The sequence below is a fragment of the Vombatus ursinus genome, unplaced genomic scaffold (assembly GCF_900497805.2).
Source record: "Vombatus ursinus unplaced genomic scaffold, bare-nosed wombat genome assembly UNPS02014832.1, whole genome shotgun sequence".
In the NCBI taxonomy this organism is placed as follows: domain Eukaryota; kingdom Metazoa; phylum Chordata; class Mammalia; order Diprotodontia; family Vombatidae; genus Vombatus; species Vombatus ursinus.
In genome coordinates, this window is record NW_020954610.1 from 62188598 (window position 1) to 62210627 (window position 22030).

At 42.3% G+C, this 22030-nt stretch overlaps 1 protein-coding gene across 1 annotated transcript in view; it reads right to left on the bottom strand.

Annotated features, from left to right (window-relative positions):
- Window positions 1–240: 240 nt before the first annotated feature.
- The window catches only part of LOC114025871 (phospholipid-transporting ATPase FetA-like), a 112642-nt gene continuing 90852 nt past the window's right edge, over window positions 241–22030 (bottom strand). The window contains exons 17-27 of the mRNA XM_027839390.1: window positions 19310–19474; window positions 17509–17620; window positions 11067–11172; window positions 10365–10512; window positions 9641–9824; window positions 8523–8746; window positions 7269–7352; window positions 4952–5197; window positions 4663–4801; window positions 2680–2810; window positions 241–1382 (exon numbers count right to left, since the gene is read on the bottom strand). Of these exons, the coding sequence (XP_027695191.1) occupies window positions 1185–1382; window positions 2680–2810; window positions 4663–4801; window positions 4952–5197; window positions 7269–7352; window positions 8523–8746; window positions 9641–9824; window positions 10365–10512; window positions 11067–11172; window positions 17509–17620; window positions 19310–19474 (1737 nt within the window). The 3' untranslated portion in view covers window positions 241–1184. The remainder of the gene's footprint in view (window positions 1383–2679; window positions 2811–4662; window positions 4802–4951; window positions 5198–7268; window positions 7353–8522; window positions 8747–9640; window positions 9825–10364; window positions 10513–11066; window positions 11173–17508; window positions 17621–19309; window positions 19475–22030) is intronic.

The window sequence follows — 22030 nt, forward strand, 5'->3', positions numbered from 1 at the left end:
TATCCCACCCGGCACCTCGAGAGAGAGTGAGAAAGCGAAGAGTGGCAAGGAGAAAGAAGTGGGGATGAGGTAAAGCTGTGGGACAACGACAAATCTGATTTCTTTCCCACTCTATTACTCTAGCCCCACCAAGCCATATAGACCTGTCCACTCCCAGATAGAGAATTTAAACAATAAACGTTCACTCAAATATATATAATTTCCCGTGAAAATAATTTTACTGAAGACAACAGTGCACAACCAAGATTGACCTCTCATCTCTCCCAAGAAATAGATTTGAAAATGGCTTCATGGTAGGGCACTCCCCATCCTAACCAGCTCTGTGGCCCAAAGTTCAACAGTCACCTTACCAAAATAGCTACATTCTCAATTCCCAGGACCCTTAGGATAAAAGGGATCAAAGAGCCATCTATCTCTTCTGGTATTCACCCCAAATGAAATGACATCCCCTCCCAAGACACAAATCCTAAAGTGCCACATTAGCCCATACGGTGGGTCTCCAGAAGCCAGGCTTTGCCCCTTAGTGCCACAGTATTCTTCAAGTTATTCCCAGAGAGAGGTTATAGTAAAGTGAAGACCAGAGTTTTGGGGAAAGAGGAGTTTATGGTGGTATGGGACCTGGAGGGAGGTGGGGCAGGGATCACTGGAAGAAGAGGAAGGGAGTTATGTTAACTGTGAGACTGTAGGGGATATCGAATGAGCTCTTGATGTATTTAATTTCCCTCCTCAGGCTGAAGTAGCCATTTTTGATGGGAACAAACCAATTAGATCCCTAAGAGTAGCAGGGTATCACCCTTTCTTCTCAGAGGCCCCATACTAAGACTTTTCATCTCTCCTCCTAAAGTTCTGTGCTTGGCTAGGGGTGGCATCAACATGCCTGGACTTAACCTGACAGTTGACACTCCTCAATGCCTCTCCCTCAAGTGTGTGTTTGTTTTTGGTTTTTTGGGGGGGGGGGTGTGGGTGGGGGTGGCAAAGATTCATCAGGCTGCTCCTTCCTGGATCACTACCTCAGACATTTGGGTTGAATGGTGTAGAACCCCCTTCCCTAACCACTGAGAAGTGAAAGGACTGAGGGGAAAGGTGATTCTTCAGTTGGCAGGTTTCTTACAGAGTGATATTTCCCCCCAAATCAGGTGTGTGCATAGAATTAGGGGGGGTCCTGGTGACCCCCCCAGGATCTTTCACGTATGGAAAGAATAGTTATCACCAAAGCCAAAGGGTGCCCTTGATTTCACGTTCTTTCCTGAAGTGATGAGTGCCCCAAATCCTTGTTGGTGGGCAAAGGCATAGGCTGAACGTCGGGAGCTTGCGCGTCTCAATGTCATCCGGGCTGGGGGTGTTTCTGGTTTCTTCATGAGTTCATAGATCTTATTGAGAACGTAGAGTCCAAGAGCAAGGGTGAAAGGCAGGAAAGAGAGGAGTTTTTCATAAGTAAAGGGGCTCACAGGCAGCATGAAGCCCTAATTGGGTCTCAAGGGCAGCACAGACCAGTTGGACAGACACAAGTAACAGGGAAAAATCAATCACAGGTTACAGGTGTCAGGCATTGTGATACAATGAAAAGAATCATGTTTTTATAGTCAGAGGACCCAAGTTCAAATACTTCTCCTTACTACTTGTATGACACAGGCATTGCACTTTTGATTAATAAGCCACTTAATCCCTCTGGGCTTCAGTTTTTTCATGTCAAATGAGGGGGTTGTATTGGCTGATCTCCAAGGTCTCTCCCATCTCTAAATCTATGACCTTATGATCATAACACGTTAGGCATTACCTAGTCCAATCCATTTGTTTAAAGATGAGGCCCTGTGTAACCCGGGGCAAGTCACTTAACCCCATTGCCTAACCCAAAAAACAAAACAAAACAAAAACAAAAACAAAAACAAAAACAAAAAAACCCCAAACAAACAATAAAGATGAGGCCCAGAAAGGGGAATTGACTTGCCTGAGGTTACGGGATGAGTAACAGAGCCAAGATTTGAAGTCAGGACCACTGACTTCCCAATGAAATGCTCTTAAACTACTATGGCCATAGTTAGGGGACTCACAGGCTTCAGGTAGACACAGGTGGCGGTCACAGAGGAAAAAGCTATATGAAGCATGGGTCGCAAGAGCCATGTGCCATGAAGGGACATAGTGCGCAAAGAGACAAAGATGATGAGAAGAGAAGGGCCTTGGGGAAACATGAGCACCAGAGGCCACAAAGACATCTGAAATACAATGTTTCCCCTGGTCTTTAAACCAAGCAACTTTCCCTGGGCTGTCCTTTTCCAGCTACAGGGAGGCCAGGTGTTCCAGATTATGCTGCTTCATTCAACCAGAGGTTCAGCTCTAGGGCCTTAGAATCTGAATCTGCCTTTTAGAGGGAGTTGGATATATGAGGAAGGAGAAGGGGTGCCTTGAAAACTCAAACCTCTACAGTACAATGGGATCTATATGCCAACATATGCTCCTATTCTAGTCAGTCTGGGCTTCTCATTGAGAAAAATACAAAAACAAACAAAAAACCCAATCCTGTTACTTTTGCCTTAGAGCCCTACCACATTCTGTAGAACCAAGGTGCCTGCTGGGTCAATGGATAAAAGACCTGGCCTTTATGGGATGAGGGCATGGCAAATAAAATGGAGACCTGGGGTACCAACGTATCTGTCACCTCCCTACCCTTCTTTTGCTCACCTTTTCAACTTTGGTGGGCTGAAACTCCATCCGGAGGAATTTGTATACGATCACGGGCAGTGCACAAAGAGCCACAGTGAGAAGAATTGTTAGCCACACCTGGGGCAGGATCAGGGTGTTCCGAGCTGTGCCTGTAACCCCACCCCACACACACACAGAGCCTGAACCAAAGTGCTTGGGAAGGGAGGGCAGAAGTTGAGGACAGGGAATATACTGGTAGTGACAGTACTCCATGGGTAATATTTGTACCCAGTGTCAGGGCAGGGAATAACTATTCTGTGGGACATAAGATGGAAACAAACATTCTTGAGGTTTCCTTCATACTCTAAATTGAATCTCAACTGAATTCTGTATACTCATAAACCCACCATTAGCACTTATGGTTGCCTTTGTCTTGCCTGTCAAAACATAGTGCAAAAGAGAAGACAGGGAGACTTGCAACTTCTTCATTGAAGGAAGGAAGAACCCAGGAGTATCAGCTATGAAAATAAAAGTGATACAACATGACTATTATGAATATGTTTTGCATGATCACACATGTATAACCTATATTGAATTGCTTGCCTTCTCAATGGGGGTGGGGGGGTGGAGGAGGTGGGGAGGGAAGAAGGGAGAGAATTTGGAACTGAAAGTTTTAAAAATGAATGTTAAAAATTGTTTTTGCATCTAATTGGTGAAAAATAAATTATTAAGTAAATATATTTAAAAAACCCAAATAACCAAAAAAGCCTGTTTAAAAAAAAAAAGAAAAGAAAGATGATAAAGAGGTGAGGCAGGGTTTATGCTCTTGCAGAAGACTAGAATGAGGAAAATGAGTTAGTGAGAAGGAGCAAAAATAGAAACTAAAATGGACAAGGTATTTACATTCCCTTGAGTACCAGGGATGATTTAGGTCTTAAGACTCTTGAGAAACTTAGTAACTCTTTAACAGTCCTCATTGATGGAAAAGGGGGTTGCTGAATATATAGTATGAATGAGGGATAATTGATGGGTAGTTTTGGTGCTCTGTTGTGATCCTTACAATGTCAAGATCTAAAGGAAGGCTTTCATCATGGGTAGACTGCTGTGGAGGGTTTTTGGGCAGACATACAAGAGACACAGGATAAAAAAACTTGGCTGGGTTGTGATCTCCACCTACAGATTTGAGTATCCACACCAATGAGATCACAAGTACTATGAAGTAACTTTATGTTTGCTATTTTTATCCCTCCATATCATCTTCAGAAAACTTCCAAGTGTGCTTGCTTCAAGGAGGGGAAGGGAATGGTGCACTGTATTCCTTTCTACAGGGGGATTAAGAGGAGGAAAAACTGAGCAGAAGCAACAGAAGTGATAAACTGGCTAGTCTCTAGGGCAGGGCTTCTTAAACTTTTTCCACTGGCAACCCCTTTTCCTTTGGGCAGTGTTAGTTGGCGGGCATGTGCAGTGTAAAGTGCACATGCTTTGTGTTCAGACCAAGGCTGCAGTGAAGTTGCTTTGATGCAACACGGCAAGTGCTTCCAGAACCACCTCTGATTCATTACACGTTTGCTTTCTTTTTTTTTTTTTTTGGGTGAGGCGATTGGGGTTAAGTGACTTGCCCAGGGTCACACAGCTAGTGAGTGTTATGTGTCTGAGGTCACATTTGAACTCAGGTCCTCCTGCCTCCAGGGCCAGTGCTCTATCCATTGCGCCACCTTTGATTTTTAATTAATTTTTGGTTGTTGTGTGTTTAGTAACCTTTTACTGTTAAAATTTTTTGCCACCCCATATGGGTTCGTGACCCATAGTTTAAGAAGCTCTGCTCTAGGGTCCATTGGAGAAAAGGAACAAGAGCTGGCCTAGGATTCAGAACTATTTTGAGGGGGGTTGTAATACAATGAGACCCTGGAGCCCAAAGGAGTGGAGTCAATTAGCATTGAGTCTCTCTCCTTCCCTATGAAATCCCTTTTCTTTGACCTAAGGCCTGTCCCAAGCCCCATCCTGAGTTCTACCCAGGCTCACCCATGAATTTGAACGTGTGAGGGAAGAGCAGACACAGGCCATCACTGTAAAGGAGGAACATGAGGCTGAAGTATAAGGTCAAGCTGCTCCAAATGAAGAATTGGTTCACAGCTGTCCAGTAGGCTGTCTCCAGGCCCATCTGAAAATCATCCACCTGAGGGTCAGCCCCTTTCCTTCCTTTGCTGTAGGCCAGCCCCCTGCCCCATCAGCCTCCCCCCAGCTGGCACCCCTCCCTCCCCTACCTATAAGTCTCCCTTCCTCCCTTCCACCTCCACCTCTCCCATCACACCTGTACAGTCACCAACACGAGCAGGGAGGTCTGCACTATCAGGGCAAAAGACTGGTAGTCAGAGATGTCCTTCCCATTGCTTTGCACTGAGTTGTAAGTAGATCCGTAGGTGATGAAGAACAACACCAAGGAGCTGTAGATGCCATACAATATACACTTCACAAATTCCTTCTTGTTGAAGTAGAGGTTGCATTGGCCTGGTTCATAGAGCTCAGGGAATCGAAGGCTCCACAAGTCATTCACATCCTAGAAGCATGGGTTTGGAGCCATGAAGTAAGAAAACCACGTTCTGAGGATCTCTTCCAGGCCCTAAGCATCTTTCCTGCTCACCTTCCAGGGCTGAAGAGAGGTTCCTCCTCCCCTCCCAACCTTCAGGAATATTACCACCTAGGATCTAGGGATCTACATTCCAGAGTCAGACGCCTCCCTAGGGCAGAAGGCTCCTTCAAATCACGATACTAGGAATTATTCCATAAGGAGAATCTGAAGAAGCAGGAACAAGAAAACAGAAAAGTCCCCATAGTCCCTCCTTAAGCCCTGTGCCCTCAGGTCATACTGAAGATCAAAGCAGGGTTAGGGGAGTCAGGATGGGAGAAGGGCCACAATAGAGGTGGTACACCCTCAGGTCCAAATGTCACTCTGATTTTGCATTCATCTATCTGGATGAAGCAATATGGTCTTAGTAGCTGGAGTGCCTCCTGCCCTGGAGACTGAAGCTCTGGGTTCTAGCCTAAAATCCTCTCTAATCACTAGTTACGATATTGGACAAATCCCTTCACCTCTCAGTCTTGGTTTCCTTTTCTTGTCTATCTCAGAGAGTTGTTAGGTACTTCAAATAAAGGAATGTATGTGAAGGCACTTTGGGGGGAGGGGGGAAGGGGGACAACAACAACTATAAAATGGTGGGTCTTTCTACTGCCTCAAAGGCCAACTTATCATAGTCCTCCTCCCTTCTGCTGAACCCCCCACCCCCACCCCCAGTATCTCAGTGGCTTAGCAGGAATAGAATGAGGCTATTCCTGGAAACACTTCTGAGTCAGTGTTGACAGTAAGTTGGGGGCTGTTCAATGAAAGCCTCAGCCCTGGTTAGTCCTGACTAACAAAGAATAAGGGTAATGGAGCCTAAGACTGATGTAGGATCATAGGATTCAGAGCTGTCCAGGTGAGAAAACTGTGGCCCAGCATCACATAAGTGGTAAAGTAAAAGAGTTGGGATTTGAACCCAATTCTTTTGACTCTGAATCCAGCACCCTTTTCACTGTAATATGCTAATGAAGACCTAGGGTGCCAGGTCCCCTGGAATCTTCCTTCAGTTTCAATTTATACAATGCCTTCCAAGTTTGCAGAATATTTTCCTCATAATAGGTAGGAATTCTATATATGTGAGGATGAGGAAGCTGACGCTCTCAGAGGTGAGGTGATTTTCCCAATGTCACAAGACTAGTAAGTGTAGAAGGCAGGATTCAAGCCCAGTACTCTGAGGATTCCAAGTCTCGTGCTCTTTTCCCCACACCCCACACGCCTCAGTATATATTTGAGTTGTAACTCTCTTACAGAGACTCTGATTCAGCCCCTGTTGATCAGGGTTGGGGGGTGCTACTTCTGAAAGTCTTTACACTAGAATTTCCAGACCTTCAAGTTGTTCCAGAGAGGAATTCCAGGCCAAGGTAGAAGATGTAACTTTCCATTACTTATAACAAGTACAAATTTCTCAGACTATTTTTCAAGGTCTCTCACTCAACCTTCTCTGACTCATACCATCTCATCTTTATATTCCTTACATGATTTTCTACTCCAGCCAAACTCTGATGCTCTTCTGGGGAGTAGGACAATTATAGGCAGATGGAATGGGTTAAACTAGCCTGGAATATTTTTCACTTCTCCTCTTCAGTAATCCACATCCTTCCCCTCTGAAATCTCTTCCCTAGTTAACCTCACTTGTCTTCTACACTGTATCCCCTCAGCACTTAGGGACTCAGTTACAATATGCCATAATTTCCACCTTTCTTTCTAATTGTGTATTATACTTTCAGGCAACCTAGATTTACATAACAGATACATCTGGGTAGTGATTCTTACTTTATAGGAGAATTGTTCTTTTTATAAAGATTCATTAAGGTTTTTCCAGCTCACGCACTGCATTTAAAATAATTCAATTTAGAAAAATTCAGTTTACACAACTATTTAGAAGCTCATTTCGAGCTACTATGGACCTTGCTCAGCCTCACTCACCTGAAAAGCCACCCCTTCCCCCTTCCTAGTTCTGGCTTTGGTTGAGAGGACCTGGTATTGCCTGGGGATTGTGCCTGGATCTTACCTGGTCAAAGAGGCTCATGGCCAGGACAGGGAGAGATGTGTAGATCAAGTTGTAGAAAGCTATGAACCACTCATCGTAGACGGTCTGCAGAGACACCAAGGACAGAAATCAGACTAATCTCTCCTTACTTATCTCATATGGCTGTTCTCCTTTCCCTAAAAGCCTGGGTGGAGGTGGGGTGGGTGGGCATGTTTCTATCTTTAGGGTGTGACTTGGCTATATTGGCCACACCCTTAGCACAGTTCTGCCTTTCATAGATCTTAACTGGGCAGAAAGCCAAATTCCTGATCTAGGTTTTTTTGCCCCCAGCTTTCCAGACACTATGATCCTTCCCAAACTGAGAGCTTTATCCCATTGCCTGGGTGGTAGCTATGTTGAAGGTAGAAGGCAGACAGGCTTTCAGGTTTCTCAAAAACTACTAGGAGACTACATATAGATTTTCCTGAAAGTGTCCAAGGTTTTATCTATCTGGGAATAAAGGAATACTGATTATGAGGCTTATCTTTTGGGGGGAAGGGGAGAGCAAGATAGACAGGCTTTTGGAGATCTTTAGCAGTAAAGACTTAGAGCCCTCCTTCCCTCCCAATATGACCCTTGTTTTTCCAGTGCTCCAAAATTCAATCTATGCCACGTAAATGGTTGCTAACCCAGTTCCTCTTTCTTCCTGGACCATTTTTAAATTGCCGTCCAGCTCTAGCTTTGGAAGGGGTGGGAGAAGTTGCCACTAGGAAGGCAAGAAGTATGGTGCCCCTGCCTGACTTTTAAGCCCTCTCTTAAGGCCATTCCTGATCTGTCAGTTCAGCAGGTCTCCTCCAAGGAGTCGTGAAGTTCCTGTTGATAGTCATGAAGATGTGAGAACACCATACTCTGATTTAGCTTTTTCAGGACATGGAGCTTTCACAAATTCGAGTCCAGGACTGGGCAAAACAGTGGACTGAATGGCCTAATGCACCCTTTCTCTCCTACCTATCCCCCACCAAGCCCTGCTTGAACTATCCCAGAGCCTTCATCGGGGCTTCTCTGGGTTCTGGATATTTTTAGATTAAGAAACATTTCAGCTTCAAATGTAGGGAAATTGATTCCAGTAAGGAACAGGTAATTAGGGGAGAGTAAGGAAATTAGGGTAGACCATGGCAATGATACTGGTGACTAAACTGAAAGTCAAGCCCAGAGGTCAGAGAGTCCACATTAACATTTGCCTTGATCTGGTTGAAGGCACGCCTGGGAGTACTGTAACATTGGTGCCTGACTTACCTGTGCAGAGAAGCCGGAGAAGAAGCCATACCAGAAGTGCACCAATGTGAAGGCAAAATTTTTGTAGAAGAAATAGCGGAGGAATTTGCACATCCGGATATAGGACCAACGACCATGGACCAAGAGTAGGCGCTTCAGAAACTGGAACTGGGCAAAGGAGAAATCACTGGCAAGCATGGCTTGCATCCCCTCCTGGCCACTTATGCCCACCCCAATGTGGGCAGCTGCAATGAGAACCAAGCAGTTCTTTAGCTACTGCACCTATTTCCAGGGCCCTAGGCTGGTTCAGGGTGAGAAAGAGTACTAAAAGCATAATGTAGCCCTCACCTGAACCCACTAGGTACCCTCAGCCCACCTGCTGACAGGGTGTGACATACTGGATAGACTGCTGGACATGGCAGTCAGAAAAATTAGGGTTTGACTCCCCTACTAAGTCAAGTTTATTTAATAAGCCATAAATAAAATTACCCCTAGTATAATAGAAGAAAAGCTTATCTAATGCCTGCAGATGATTTTCTTTTTTTATGCAGATTTTTTCCCAATGGAAAATGAGTTAAAGGAACTTTTAAGTTCCCTTACATATTTGTAGGTATTTTCCTCTAATCACAAGCATTGAAATACCAGTTTCTGGGGAAGCTTAATTTTTTTCTCCCTGACAGGAATTGTTCGACTTTTCTGTTTGTTTCCGCTCTACACTGTCTTGTCAGTTAAAAGGCAGAGACTTGACTATGTCATTTGCTGCCTGAAAAACTTCCTACTGCTTTTGGGATAAAATATAAACCTCCTAGGCTGGTCTTCAAGGCCCCCCACAATATGGCTTCAACCTCTCTTTCCAAGTTTATTTCACATTATTCCTCTCAAGTTTTATTGCTAGCTATTTCTCATACTTGGCATTCCACATTCCACCCGCATGCATTCACACAGGCTATCCCCCAGGTGAAGAAAGCCATGCTTGCCCCCATGCTCTCGCTCTCCCCCACCCCCCAACCCCATTTCTATCTTTTAGATTCCCTATCTGCCTTCAAAGTTCAACTAAGGTGTCACTGCTTCCTATGTTAGTACTACCTGAAGAATGGTAAGGAAGGAAGGGCAGCCTGACTCCCCAGACCCCAACTTGCCTTTGATCATATTGACATCATTTGCTCCATCACCAATGGCTAGTGTTGCCACATGCTTGTATTTCTTCACTAGTTCTACCACTTGGGCCTTCTGCAGAGGTGTCACACGGCAACAGATCACTGATTTGCACATACAAGCTGTCCTTAGCAGTTCCAACTCCACGTTCTCCTCAAGGGCATGAGCCTGTGGCCCCAAATACACACATTTACTCAATAGGCTACTCAATAAACCCCTGGCCTTTACTTTTTTTGTGTCCCCCACAGGATAGGCCTCCATACATAAGGCGCTTTATTAAACACTCTTAATGTGACAGCCAAATCTCTGATCAGCCTTTGAATATTGAACAAGCCTCAAGGACAGGTCTGTGTTCCCTCATTTCTGATCCAACCCATATTAAAAAATGTTGCAGACTCATACTCAGGGTGAAACCAATGAACTGGTTCTCAGATACAGATACTTCCTGGACCTGGTGAATTAGATTCTACCTGAAGAACTAGGACATGGGGACTACAGTAGATGCAAAAATTTTAGATGGGAAGAAGCTAATTCTCAGCTGTTCTCTGAGAGAGGGTATTTTCAGAGAAAGGGAACTATTCTAAGCTCTCTCAATTACTTCTGCTTTGGGGTATTACTTGTGAAAGAGAAAGGTGTGTATATGGCAATAAGTTCCTAAATGGGCTCCCTTAATGAAAAGGAAAGGGGTTACAGCTTCCCATTACCCACCAGACTGTGGCCATCGATGACTAGGCCGTAGCTACCATTGGCCACTTCTTTAGGCACAATAAAGGTCTTCATTTCTGTTCGAGTGAGGAGGTCAGTTACTGGGTCTGTCCCCAGTAAAGAGCCAGGTTTCATTTTATTTCTTGCTGACCTGAAAGTCAAGTATAATTGATCAGAACTGCTCTGTCTATATATTCTCTCTGTAATGGCAAAAGTTCCTTCAAGATCCTAGGACCCAAGCCAACCATAAACCCATGCATGCCCACCAGTATCTATTTTTTTCAAAGTCCTTCCTTTGTACTAGTCTCCATAACACTCCAACTTCCCTCTCATGTCTTTCTAAGAACCTATTTTTTTCTCCTATTCTGTCCCCTAACCCTTCATATCTTTGCAAATGGTTAAACTTCCCCAATCTTTGTAGTAGGTCCTCCCAATCCCCCATTTCACCTCTTTTTCTCAATACCCAGGGGACCCCAGAGGTCGTAATATCTATTTTCTCTTTCATATTCCTCAACAGCTTCTCCCTCTTCCCCAGTTTTTTATCTGCTTTCTGTCAAAAGGTTCTTCTGACAGAGAGCCTTTCCCAGGCTCTACATTTGAGTGAAGACACAGGAGGAAGGTAGAACCCCTAAATGCCAATTAGCTAGGCTGACCCAAGACCTGGCCATAGGATGGTAGTAGCTGGGGCTGCCCTCCTGTCAGTACCTGAGTTGCTGCTGGACCATACTACTCTCCTTGGCATCTATAACGAACACCTCATTCATATCATCACTTAGCATATTGCAAGAGTAGCCAATGTTCACAGCAGTCTCTGTAGAGAAGGGGATTATGTAGTGAATGAGTAGGAATGCATGGAAGGTACCCAAAGAGACATCCCATCCTCTTCAGTGATCAGGCCAAGTCTATTCTTGGCCAATTATTCCCTGGCATTTAGACAATATTACCTTTGGATAATGCCCAAGTACCACCAAATGACTGAATTAACTTACCTCTTATAGACAGGTTGTTATTCATCAGTACATTCCTATCAGGTATCCTCTATGAAGCTTTCCCTAACTGCCTAAGCATACACTGATTTTTCCCTTTTTAAAAATACTGTTGTAGTATTTATAGTCTACTTCCTAGTCTAGCATTTCAATCAGCATTAAACACATCATTGAGGTTAATGGTAGGCTAAGTGGTATGGTGTGTCATATAAGGTTCTGGGGGGCATCTTTTCTCTCCCTACATTTATTTGAGGGGCCAAATCCATAAGGAAACAAATTGTCATCATTTTCAGTCGTGTCTGATACTCTGTGCCCCATTTGGTGTTTTCTTGGCAAAGATAGTAGTGTTTTGCCATTTCCTTCTCCAGCTCATTTCACAGATAAGGAAACTGAGGCAAACAGGGTTAAGTGATTTGCCCAGGTTCACACAGCTAATAAGTGTTCGAGGCCAGATATGAACTCAGGAAGATGAGTCTTCTTGACTCCGGACCAGGCATTCTATCCAGTGTGCCACCTAGCCGCTCAGGAAATAAGTAGAGACCAATAAAGTGCTAGATTATGTTATATAGACAATAGGTGTTTTAGAAATTCAAGGCAAAGTGGGTCTCAGTGAATTGGAATAGTTGATTTCAAAGAGGAAACAGGATTTGGAGTTGGACCTTAAAATATGGTAAAGAGACATTCCAAGCAGGGGGAACAAGATTGGCTAAGGTCCAGAAGTAGTTCTATGCATGTCAGTGCACAGCAAGGAAAACTGGGTTGACGATGGCAAAGAATATGTTTTGAAGGGTTATGAGAGATAAAATGGTGGGTGTCAAGGGTCCTAAAAGCTAGACAGAAAATGTAGTTTATTTTGCAGGTACCAAGTTACCTACCATCATTATGGTGAATAGTGAGCAGGCCTTGGAGTCAGGAAGATTTGGATTCAAATCATTTCTCTGACACATACTAGCTATTTGGCCCTAGACAAGTCCCTTCAACTTCTTGATGTAACTTGTCGTCCATGTAATCCATAAAGACTATTAAAGTTAAAGGTAAATTGTTCAATTAAATCCATGGAGGGATTATTTCATACTGAGAAAGCTCTGTACCAATGAAATCACAAATCCCCATCAAAAAAACAAACCCAGGTGAAGGTGTTTGAGCAGGTTGCAAGTGTCATGGGGTAGTGTGAAGCCTAACCCTGCCTTATTTTTATTGTTATTCTAGAGAGCTTGGCATTCCTGCTAAGGCTATAGGAAGACTAGGTATTGCTAATTTGAAAAAACTATAAGGAAATACATTCCCATTAGAAAGTATGCTGTATCCAAGCAGAACAATGAAAAGGCACCTGTCAATTTGTTATCATCAATAAACTGTTAAATTATTTTATCTTTTTCTGTTTTTAAATTAAATGTATTTTTTCTGGTTACATTTTAAGTTTTGAACTGTCTCCCTCAGTCTCTCCCCATCCTGCACTAGAGAAGGCCACTATTACACACACACACACACACACACACACACACACACACACAAGTGTAAAACCATACTATGCAACTTCTGTTTATCAATTTTTTCTCTGGAGGTGGACAGTATCTTCCTTCATGGGTCCTTTGTAGCTGATTTGAGTATTTATAATAATCAGAATAACTAAGTCATTCACTTTTGTTCTTTGAACAATATTGTTTGTTACCATATGCAACATTCTCTTGGTTCTGCTCATTTCACTCTGCATTATTTCATACGAGTCTTTCCATGTTTTTCTAAAGTTAACCAGCTCATTTCTTATAGCACAATAGTATTCCATCACAATCACATACCACAACTTGTTTGGCCATTCCCCAATTGATAGGTATCTCCTCAGTTTCCAGTTCTTTGCCACCACAAAGAGAGCTGCTATAAATATTTTAGAACATATAGGTTCTTTTCCTTTTTTCCTGGTCACCTTGGGAAAAAGACCTAATAGTGGAATTACTGGGTCAAAGGGTAGACACAGTTTTATACATTTTACCTTTTTCAGAATATTCAAAAAACCCTATTAGGCCCCTGAGCATTCCTGACTCTTCCAGCACTTTATACCCTCAACTGTCTCCTAATTTTGTTCCTTGTTCTCCCTGCTAACCTTATGCCATGCTCATTTGATTTTGTTTCCCTAAGATTATAAAAAAAAAAAAATGCCCTGCCTTGATCAGCAAGATGGAATTGCTTCTTCATGACATGAAGACTATGTTCTCTTTTAATGTTGCACGGTATCATAGAATTTGAAAGTTGGAAGGGACCTTCAGCAGCAACCTAGCTCAAACCATCCTTGATGGGAATCCCTCCTATGACATAGCCAACAAGTGGTCATCCAGCATGGGCATGAAAATATCAAAGGAGGGATCACTTTCTTCTGCCTGGAAGCTGTGCTCCTCATAATGCAGCCCAAAACTGCATTAGCTTTTTGGCTGTCATCTTACACCGCTGGCTACTGAGCTTTTAGCCCATGAAGACCTGCAGATCTTTTTTAGAACAACTGCTACCTCTCCTATCTCATGCTGTGAAGCAGATGTTTTTCTATCTAAGTGCAAAACTTTATACTAATTCCTATTGAATTAGATCTTTTTATATTCAGCCTAATGGTATAGTCTGTCAAGATTCTTTGGGATCCTGACTCTGTCATCCAATATGTTAGCTCTCTCTTCCAGATTTGTGTCACCTGCAAATCTGATGAGCATACCAAATATGCATTACCTAAGCCACTACTAAAAATGTTAAACAGCGCAGACCCAAGTCCAGATCCCTAAGGTACTCTACTGGAGATCTCCTCCTATGCTGATATTGAACCATTAATTTATTAATTACTATTTGATTTTAGTCTTCCAAATAAGTTCTAAATCTATCTAATACTATCATCTTATCCACATCTCTTCATCTTTTCCACAACAGTATGAGGTACTTCATAAAAAAAAAACTTTGCTAAAATCTAGGTAAACTATCTATTGCATTCTGCTCATCTACTAGGTTAACAATACTGTTTTGTTTTTTTTTGGGGAAGGCAATTCGGGTTAAGTGACTTGCCCAGGGTCACACAGCTACTTGTGTCACACAGCTAGTTTAAGTGTCAAGTGTCTGAGGTCGGATTTGAACTCAGGTCCTCCTGTCTCCAAGGCCAAAGCTCTATCCATTGAATCACCCAGCTGCCCCACAATACTGTGAAAAAAAGAAAATGAGGTCAATCAAGCATGATTAATTCTAAATCTTTGAAATCCTATCTAGATATTTGCCAGTCATCTCTCTTTAGTGATACTATCTTTTAAGAATCAAAATTAGGTTCACTGGCCTAACGTCTGCAGACTCTGATATTTTTCCTTTTATGAAAATTGAGATATTTGCCCTTCTTGAATCTTGTGATGCTACTCCTGTTTTCCATGATATTTCATGTATATTGACAACAGCTCAGTGTTCATATGTGGCAGTTCATTCAGTACCCAATGTGGGAACTGAGTGAACCACACCAACTCATGACTTGATCCTGGATCTAGCTTGGTACCCTTTCTATTCAGTTATGGGTCTAGTCCAATTTCTGTCTTGTGAGAAAACGTTATTCAGTTATGGGAATTGTGACAAAACTTTATTGTACTGTTTGAACCTATGCTGCATGGCTGAGAACCCTAAGGAACTAGAGTATGCTGACCAGAAACCCAGTCAGATCTGAATATTGATACAACGACATCTCAAGCAACTCATATGTCTTATCTGAAAACTGTCCCTGTACTGGTCAATCAATTACTATTTTCTTGTTCCTTTGATCGAATAGTCACTTGAGAGGGAATGGGGCACCTCTTTTTTTGATTTCAGGGAATTGTACCTATTTGCTGTCCTCCCAACTCAGAAAGCCCCTAATCTTTCCTCCAATTAGCAATCAGATTACCTAATTTGTATCCTGGTTTATATCTTGTTGATCATGTTCTTTTAATGCATAAAAATGTCTTTCCCTGTATCTGGGGTTGAATGCCAAGCTGAGGAAGGCCTGGTCCCAATTTGTTATGCAATTGTCATGTGTTGCTTAATAAATTGATATGCTCAGAAGCTCAATCCTCAGTTATTTCAGATTTCACCCATCACACCAAGGATATAGTTGATCTGGGCCAGGTGACTTGAATTCATCAAAGGTAGAGGGGTGCTCTCTTATTATTTCCTTATTTATCATGGAAGCATGTTAAAACATTTTTATTTCAATTGAAAATATTAAGAAATAATATTTTCTCTAGTTTAAAAAGCCTTTCCAAATGTTTCCCTTTTAGGGAAGTGGGTAAAATAGAAGTTAAGGCCTTTCTCTTAAATGGATTAAAGGTGATTACTTATCTCTAGACTTTGTCTTCTCCATTCCCTGAAGCAAAGAAGCTGTGACCAACCCTAGGGAAATGCTCTCTTCTATTATTTAGAAAATTGCCTAACAATCTTAGAGAAGAGCTGAGATAGGAATTAGGTAGTGTAGTGGCTATTATTCTGGAATGTTAACCCCAAATGATATTTTAACATATTTTAGTCTTTTCCTTGTTCAAGATTCATATAAATGTTTCAAATCATCTTGAGGTAGACATGTATGAGGGCATAGAGGGTAGGTGGGGTGGTGCAGGGACAATACCAGTTTGCTTATTTCTCTCTATAAGTTAGATATGGCTTAGATTTAGAATTAAGTTAAATTGAATAAAAATTCTTTCTGGTAGAATTGTGCCTGAAACACAAGAGTATAGGACATCTATGTGTCTTTTTTTCTTCAACACTTATCTTGACTATTAACTCCCTGTTAGTTACTTTTGTTTAGTCATTTCCAGTGTAAAGATCATCCTCCTTCGCAAAGAAAATAGAAACAAAATAAAAATTGAGCAGCATTGCCTTCTGTGTCTTGCCAGTTAATAAATTAAGGCCCTGTCCCTTTTTTGATCTTCTTTTTCCCACCAATGTAGCAAAACAAAAACCCCACCTTTTGTTTTCATTAGCTTCCCTCACCAGCTTCTGCTTTCTGAGCTATAGTATTCCTGACATTTTTATAGGACTGCACACATTCTTCTATTTCTACTCTGTTCCCTTGCCTTGCTCCCATTTTCTGTACATTTCTTTTGAAAATCTAAGTTGTTGAGGCAGCTAGGTGGCACAGTGGACAGAGCTCCAGCCTTGGAGTCAGGAGGAACTGAGTTCAAATCTGACCTCAGACACTTGACACTAGCTGTGTGACTCTGGGCAAGTCACTTAACCCCAACTGCCTCATTTAAAAAAAAAAATCTAAGTTGTCTGGTGACTTCTTTGTGCATCCACACTGGTATCTTTGGACAAATCACATGTTTCCAGGTCACTGGAACAATTTCCCTGTCTTCAGAATTTCATCCTTGAGCACCTCCCATACCTCCTGGCCTGACTTCCCCTGAAGCCCTTTTGTCTATAAATTCCTCTATCTTTCCTCTGAACCAATTGAATTGTGTGTCTTCTTTCAATTATAAGTAATAAGGAACAACAGCTTGGCTGAGCTGGAAATGTAGAGTGAGGAGTCTATTTTTTTTTTTTTACCCCAACAGAAAGCTCTGCTTTGGGAAGAGTGAAGTTGTAAAAATCAGTTAAAGCAGCCTTATACTTGTCAGGGTGTTAATCATCCAAAAAGTTTGTGATGAGGATTGTGACCAGGGTAGTGATAATGGGAATGGAAAAGAAGGGTATGGATATTGGACATTTTAAAGAAAAATTGACAGGACTTGGTGAGCAAGCTGGGCAGGATTAGAGCGAGGGAGGAGTCAAAGATAACAGATTTTTAAGGCTGGGTGATTGCAAGAATGGTGGTGGAAGAGAAAAATGAGGAGGTTATGAAGATGCCAGATTGGCGAAGGGGGGGATGTGTTGATAAAGATGATAATTAGATCTTGTATATTTTGGCTTTGAGGTGAGAGTAGGACATCCAGGTGGAGCTGTCTGACAGACAGGTAGAAATGCAGAACCTCTGCCCATGAGACCATAGTTTTATTTTCTATTCCATGAGGATGAGTCCTGTCTCCCAAATCAGATTGGGCCTTTGTTTCACCCTGCCGGTGGAATTTACAGCTGAGGAACAGTAGGCCCTTAGTAAGGATGGAGTGATTTGAAGGTTAGAGCTTTGGAGGGAGCTGGGGCGGGAAGCCACTCACTGTAAGCCTGCAGGCTGTCTTTACCTTGCTTGTCTCCAGTCAAAACCCACATGTTAATATTTGCTTTGATCAGAGTGGCTATTGTCTCAGGCACTCCATCTTGTAACTTGTCTTCAATGGCTGTGGCCCCTAGCAGCTGGAAATAAAAAAGCAGGTCTGAATTCATTCTAGGTCACTTTAATCTGTCTAAGTTCTGTTTCACTGAGATCAAGCAAGGATTCTCTTACCCCAACTCCCATAGACCAGTCTGCTTGAAAGTTTTAAATCAGTTTGCCTCCATCCTTTGACATTCTATACCCTGGTCATCTTGGTTTAAATTATATTCATTGGTATACAGCTACATGTTATAAGGGTAGGGCACTAAGATGTTCAGTTTTATTTACCAACTGAAACATAACTGTTGAAAAGGCTGGCCCACTAGATTTGGATCTCCTAGAGATCCTGCATAATGGCTACTCTGGGGAAATTGGGACACGTCCAGTGGTATAGAATTCAATTCAATGACCAATATGTACCACTTCTCAATACATCTGCTTAATAATAATAATGATAGATAGCATTTATATAGCATCTACTATGTGCCAGGCATTTTAAGATATTATTTCATTTGATCATTTTTGCTCTTCAACAAATAACATTTTCACGTCTACTTCTCAGAATGAATTGCTTAACACATACCATCTGTTCCTTAATATACATCTTCTTAAAATACATCTGTTTCTCAAAACGTTCAACACACATTCAGTTCACATCACACACATGATGGTTTAAGTGGAATGAACACTAGATTGCATTCCAAAAACCTGGTTCTGCCATTTACTAGCTGTGGGATGTTGGCCAAGTCCTTAAAGTTCTCTTAGCCTGTCTTTTCCTCATTTATTTATTTATTTTAAGTGAGGCAATTGGGGTTAAGTGACTTGCCCAAAGTCACACAGCTAGTACATGTCAAGTGTTTGGTCTGAGGCCGGATTTGAACTCAGGTCCTCGACTTCAGGGCCGGTGCTCTATCCGCTGCGCCACCTAGCTGCCCCCAAAGACAACATCTTTGTTTTTTGTTTTTTTTATTTTTAGGCAATTGGGGTTAAGTGACTTGCCCAGGGTCACACAGCTAGTAAGTGTCAAGTATTTGGTCTGAGGCTGGATTTGAACTCAGGTCCTCCCAACTTCAGGGCTGGTGCTCTATCCACTGAGCCAAGTGGAGCCAGAGGTGCTATGGTTAGGAAATAACCTAGTAGGGAAAAGGAGTAAAACTCAGAATTAAAGTGAGTAGATCATCTGAGGATTTCAATTATTCAAGAAATTCTGAAATCGTTTAGATTTAGGGGATAGTACTTTTCTGATATTTTCCCAGAACTTTTCATTGTAGTGGCTTTGTCAAGAAATAACTGAATGGGGCAGCTAGGTGGCGCAGTAGATAGAGTTCCAGCCTTGGAGTCAGGAGGACCTGAGTTCAAATATGGTCTCAGACACATAACACACAACACTTACTAGCTGTGTGACCCTGGGCAAGTCACTTAACCCCAATTGCCTAGAAAAAGCAAAAATAAATAAATAAATAAACAAAACAAAAAAGGAATCATTGAATCAGAGTGTTAGAGCCAAAAGAGATCTTAGGGATCATGTAGTATACAACCCCTTAATTTCACAGATGAGGAAATGGAAAGCCTGAGGTGACTAGGGTATTGAGATAACTCATGTAAGTAGTGACCCCTTCTCTTGTCTTCCTACTCCTGTTACACGGACCTGACAGATTACAGCCATTTCTCCCCTGACCCTTGAGCCTTCCTTCCCAGGAGAAGTCCAGTCCCTGCTCCCTCAGACCAACCATCATGTCTTTTTCAATCTCTTCATAGACTAGTCCTAATTTTTCCTCCCGATCTTCCATGGAAGTGCTGGCTTCATAGTGTTTTCGGCTCCAGCTTTGGAATACTTTCTCATCCAGCTCTCGGAAGGCCACAGCAAGCGTACGCAAGCCATCGCTGGCAAATTCCTGGAAGACATATGTGTTTCCAGAGAAGGTCAGGAAAGAACCGAGTCCTTTGTGTAGGAACGATCAAGGGCCAGGATTTCTCCTCCTCAGCCGGAGGAAAGAAAGATTGCATGCTTGATGAATAGAGTCCCTGGATTAGTGTCAGTCAGCTTGAGGATTTTAATTCTCCCTACCAACCTCTCGGGAAGAAAGATATTATAGAATCTGATGTGTTGCCACTGATATTATAATACTAATATTCAGGTTTATGGGCAACTATTTAAAAAAGGAGTGTCTATTATACACATAAGACACATTTAGATGTATATGGTTAATTATCTCAGTTGATTTGAGAATGATACTAACAAGACCAAGCTCATGGATTTAATTCCTGTGTTATCCAGTTAGACTTAATCTGCTCCTAGACTGATCCCTACCCCCTGTCAACTATTTTGCAAATGTGGGCCCTTGGTCACAAAGATAACGGGACAAGAATGGATGCAGCTCAGTGCTATTGATCCCCACCAGTGGAGCCACAAATCAAAATACGTATCCTGTGTATCATCTTTTTTTATAAGAGAACAGCAAACGTACATGAGCACATTTCTACGTTAGTTCTGTTGTGCTGAACTGGAAAACATTAACTTTACCAAAACAGGGCAAACAGAAGCACAATACGTTAATTTGCTAAGTGTACTTTCTTCTCGGTGGACATTTGTGGGTGTATGGCTTTAACTCTGTGGCAATAAAGATATGAAGCCTGTAGGCATTGAGAGTTCTCTGGCATCCCCGTATTGTTGGGTAGAGAGGTGATAAAGCAGGGAAAAAGTGCAGGCCTAGAGGAAACTTACCTGGGAAGTAAGTAATGATGGTGGCAAAAACTAGTTCTGCAATCGACCTAAATATGGGTTCTATATGGGACTGACAACATACTGATGTCTGATACAGGCATGCATATAGAGTGACATGCTGACTGCACCTCCTACTTGTGAATTTTCATAACAAATATTCAGTTAGGGGATAGAGGTGCTGCCTTGCTGCCATTCCCTCCCTGACTCACAATTTATTTCGCTATGCTCACAGCCTTGTAAAGTGCTGGCTGGAGCCCAAGGCTGTGTTTTTACATCAGGATATGAATTAACCAAACACCTGCATATGCCCACAGTGTGAATTACATGCTGTCCTTCATAATCTGAAAATGAAGTTCATTTCCTTGGAGATGATAGCCTGAGCTTTCAAATGCCTTTCATTTGGATGATGAATCTAAGGTCATGGAAACCACTGTAACTCAAGGCTCAACAATAACCTCACAATAATTACTTTCCCACAGCAATGTATGACACATCAGCTGTGGCCTTGGTACAGGCTAACCTGAGGCTCCACTAATTCTTAAGCTTCAGGTCTAGTCCTGGTTCTCACAATAACTAATAAAGAAGCCAGAGCCCTCCATTTCCTGTGCCTCAGCTTCCTGATCCATAGAGCTGAATGGAGTACAGCCCAATAGCTGCTAAAAGCTATACTCCTAATTTTGAAGGCTGGGGACTGAATAAAGAAATTAACCATGACATCTAAGGATCAGATTAAGGAATTGGGTATATTTAGTCTAGTGAAGACTATGTGGGTGGGTATTATAGGTTATAAAAATTCTGAATAACTGTCATATAGAAGAGAGTTCATATGTGTTATGTGTGGCTCAGAGGGCAAAAACAGGAACAGGGGAAAATGCCACCCTGCCAGGGAAAATAAGGCAGCCAAGTGAAGATGACTCTGCTTTGTGTCTCCCTCAACAGCTTAGTCCTGCAGAGCCAAGAACTATGACTCCTGTGTAATTGAGGTATCAGCAGCAGAAGCTACAGCAGATCTTCTGGAAAGGCAGAAGCTCAATCAGAAGGAAAGCTGCCCTTGACTGTCCTCATTCTGCCCTGTCTAGCCCTGATTCTTCCAATTTATCCTCATGCAAATTCCCCAGGAATTCAAAAAGATAGTGTCCACTATGTACTACCTCTAGATATGCAGCATCCTGGTCCTTCTAAATTTTCTTGCCCGTTTGGCCTGTTTCTGTGTTTGACTCATAAAAAAGTATATTTTTCTATTTTGACTTGCTCAGGCAGTGAAGGTACTGATGTCTTTTTGAGCTTTAGTGTGTCAGGTGAATCTTCACCTTCTTGGTCATTCTACCCACACTTCAAGCTGTGGACAGCATTCTGCTGGTGTTCCCCACCTTGTAAACAGCTGAATCCACATGACAATGAACATACACACCCTTTGATTTCAGATCTAAGCATTCTTCCAGCCCACCTCAGTCCACTGAATCTTGGCCCAGCATCTCCCTGACAAAATTTCTAGGAACTATGGGGAACTTTCCAGTTTCTTGCCTCAACTATGGTTATTTGTACTCTTCTAGACTACAAAATTCAGTACAGGTAATCTGAAAGCAAGATTCCTTCTCAGTTATTTCATTGATCAGGTAGCCTTGTGGACCATAGTGTATATTAATAAGGAAAATTTCATTAGGACATTTTGAGGACTCCCTGGAGATTTCTAGTGGGTACCTGAATATTATTAATGAAAGGGAAG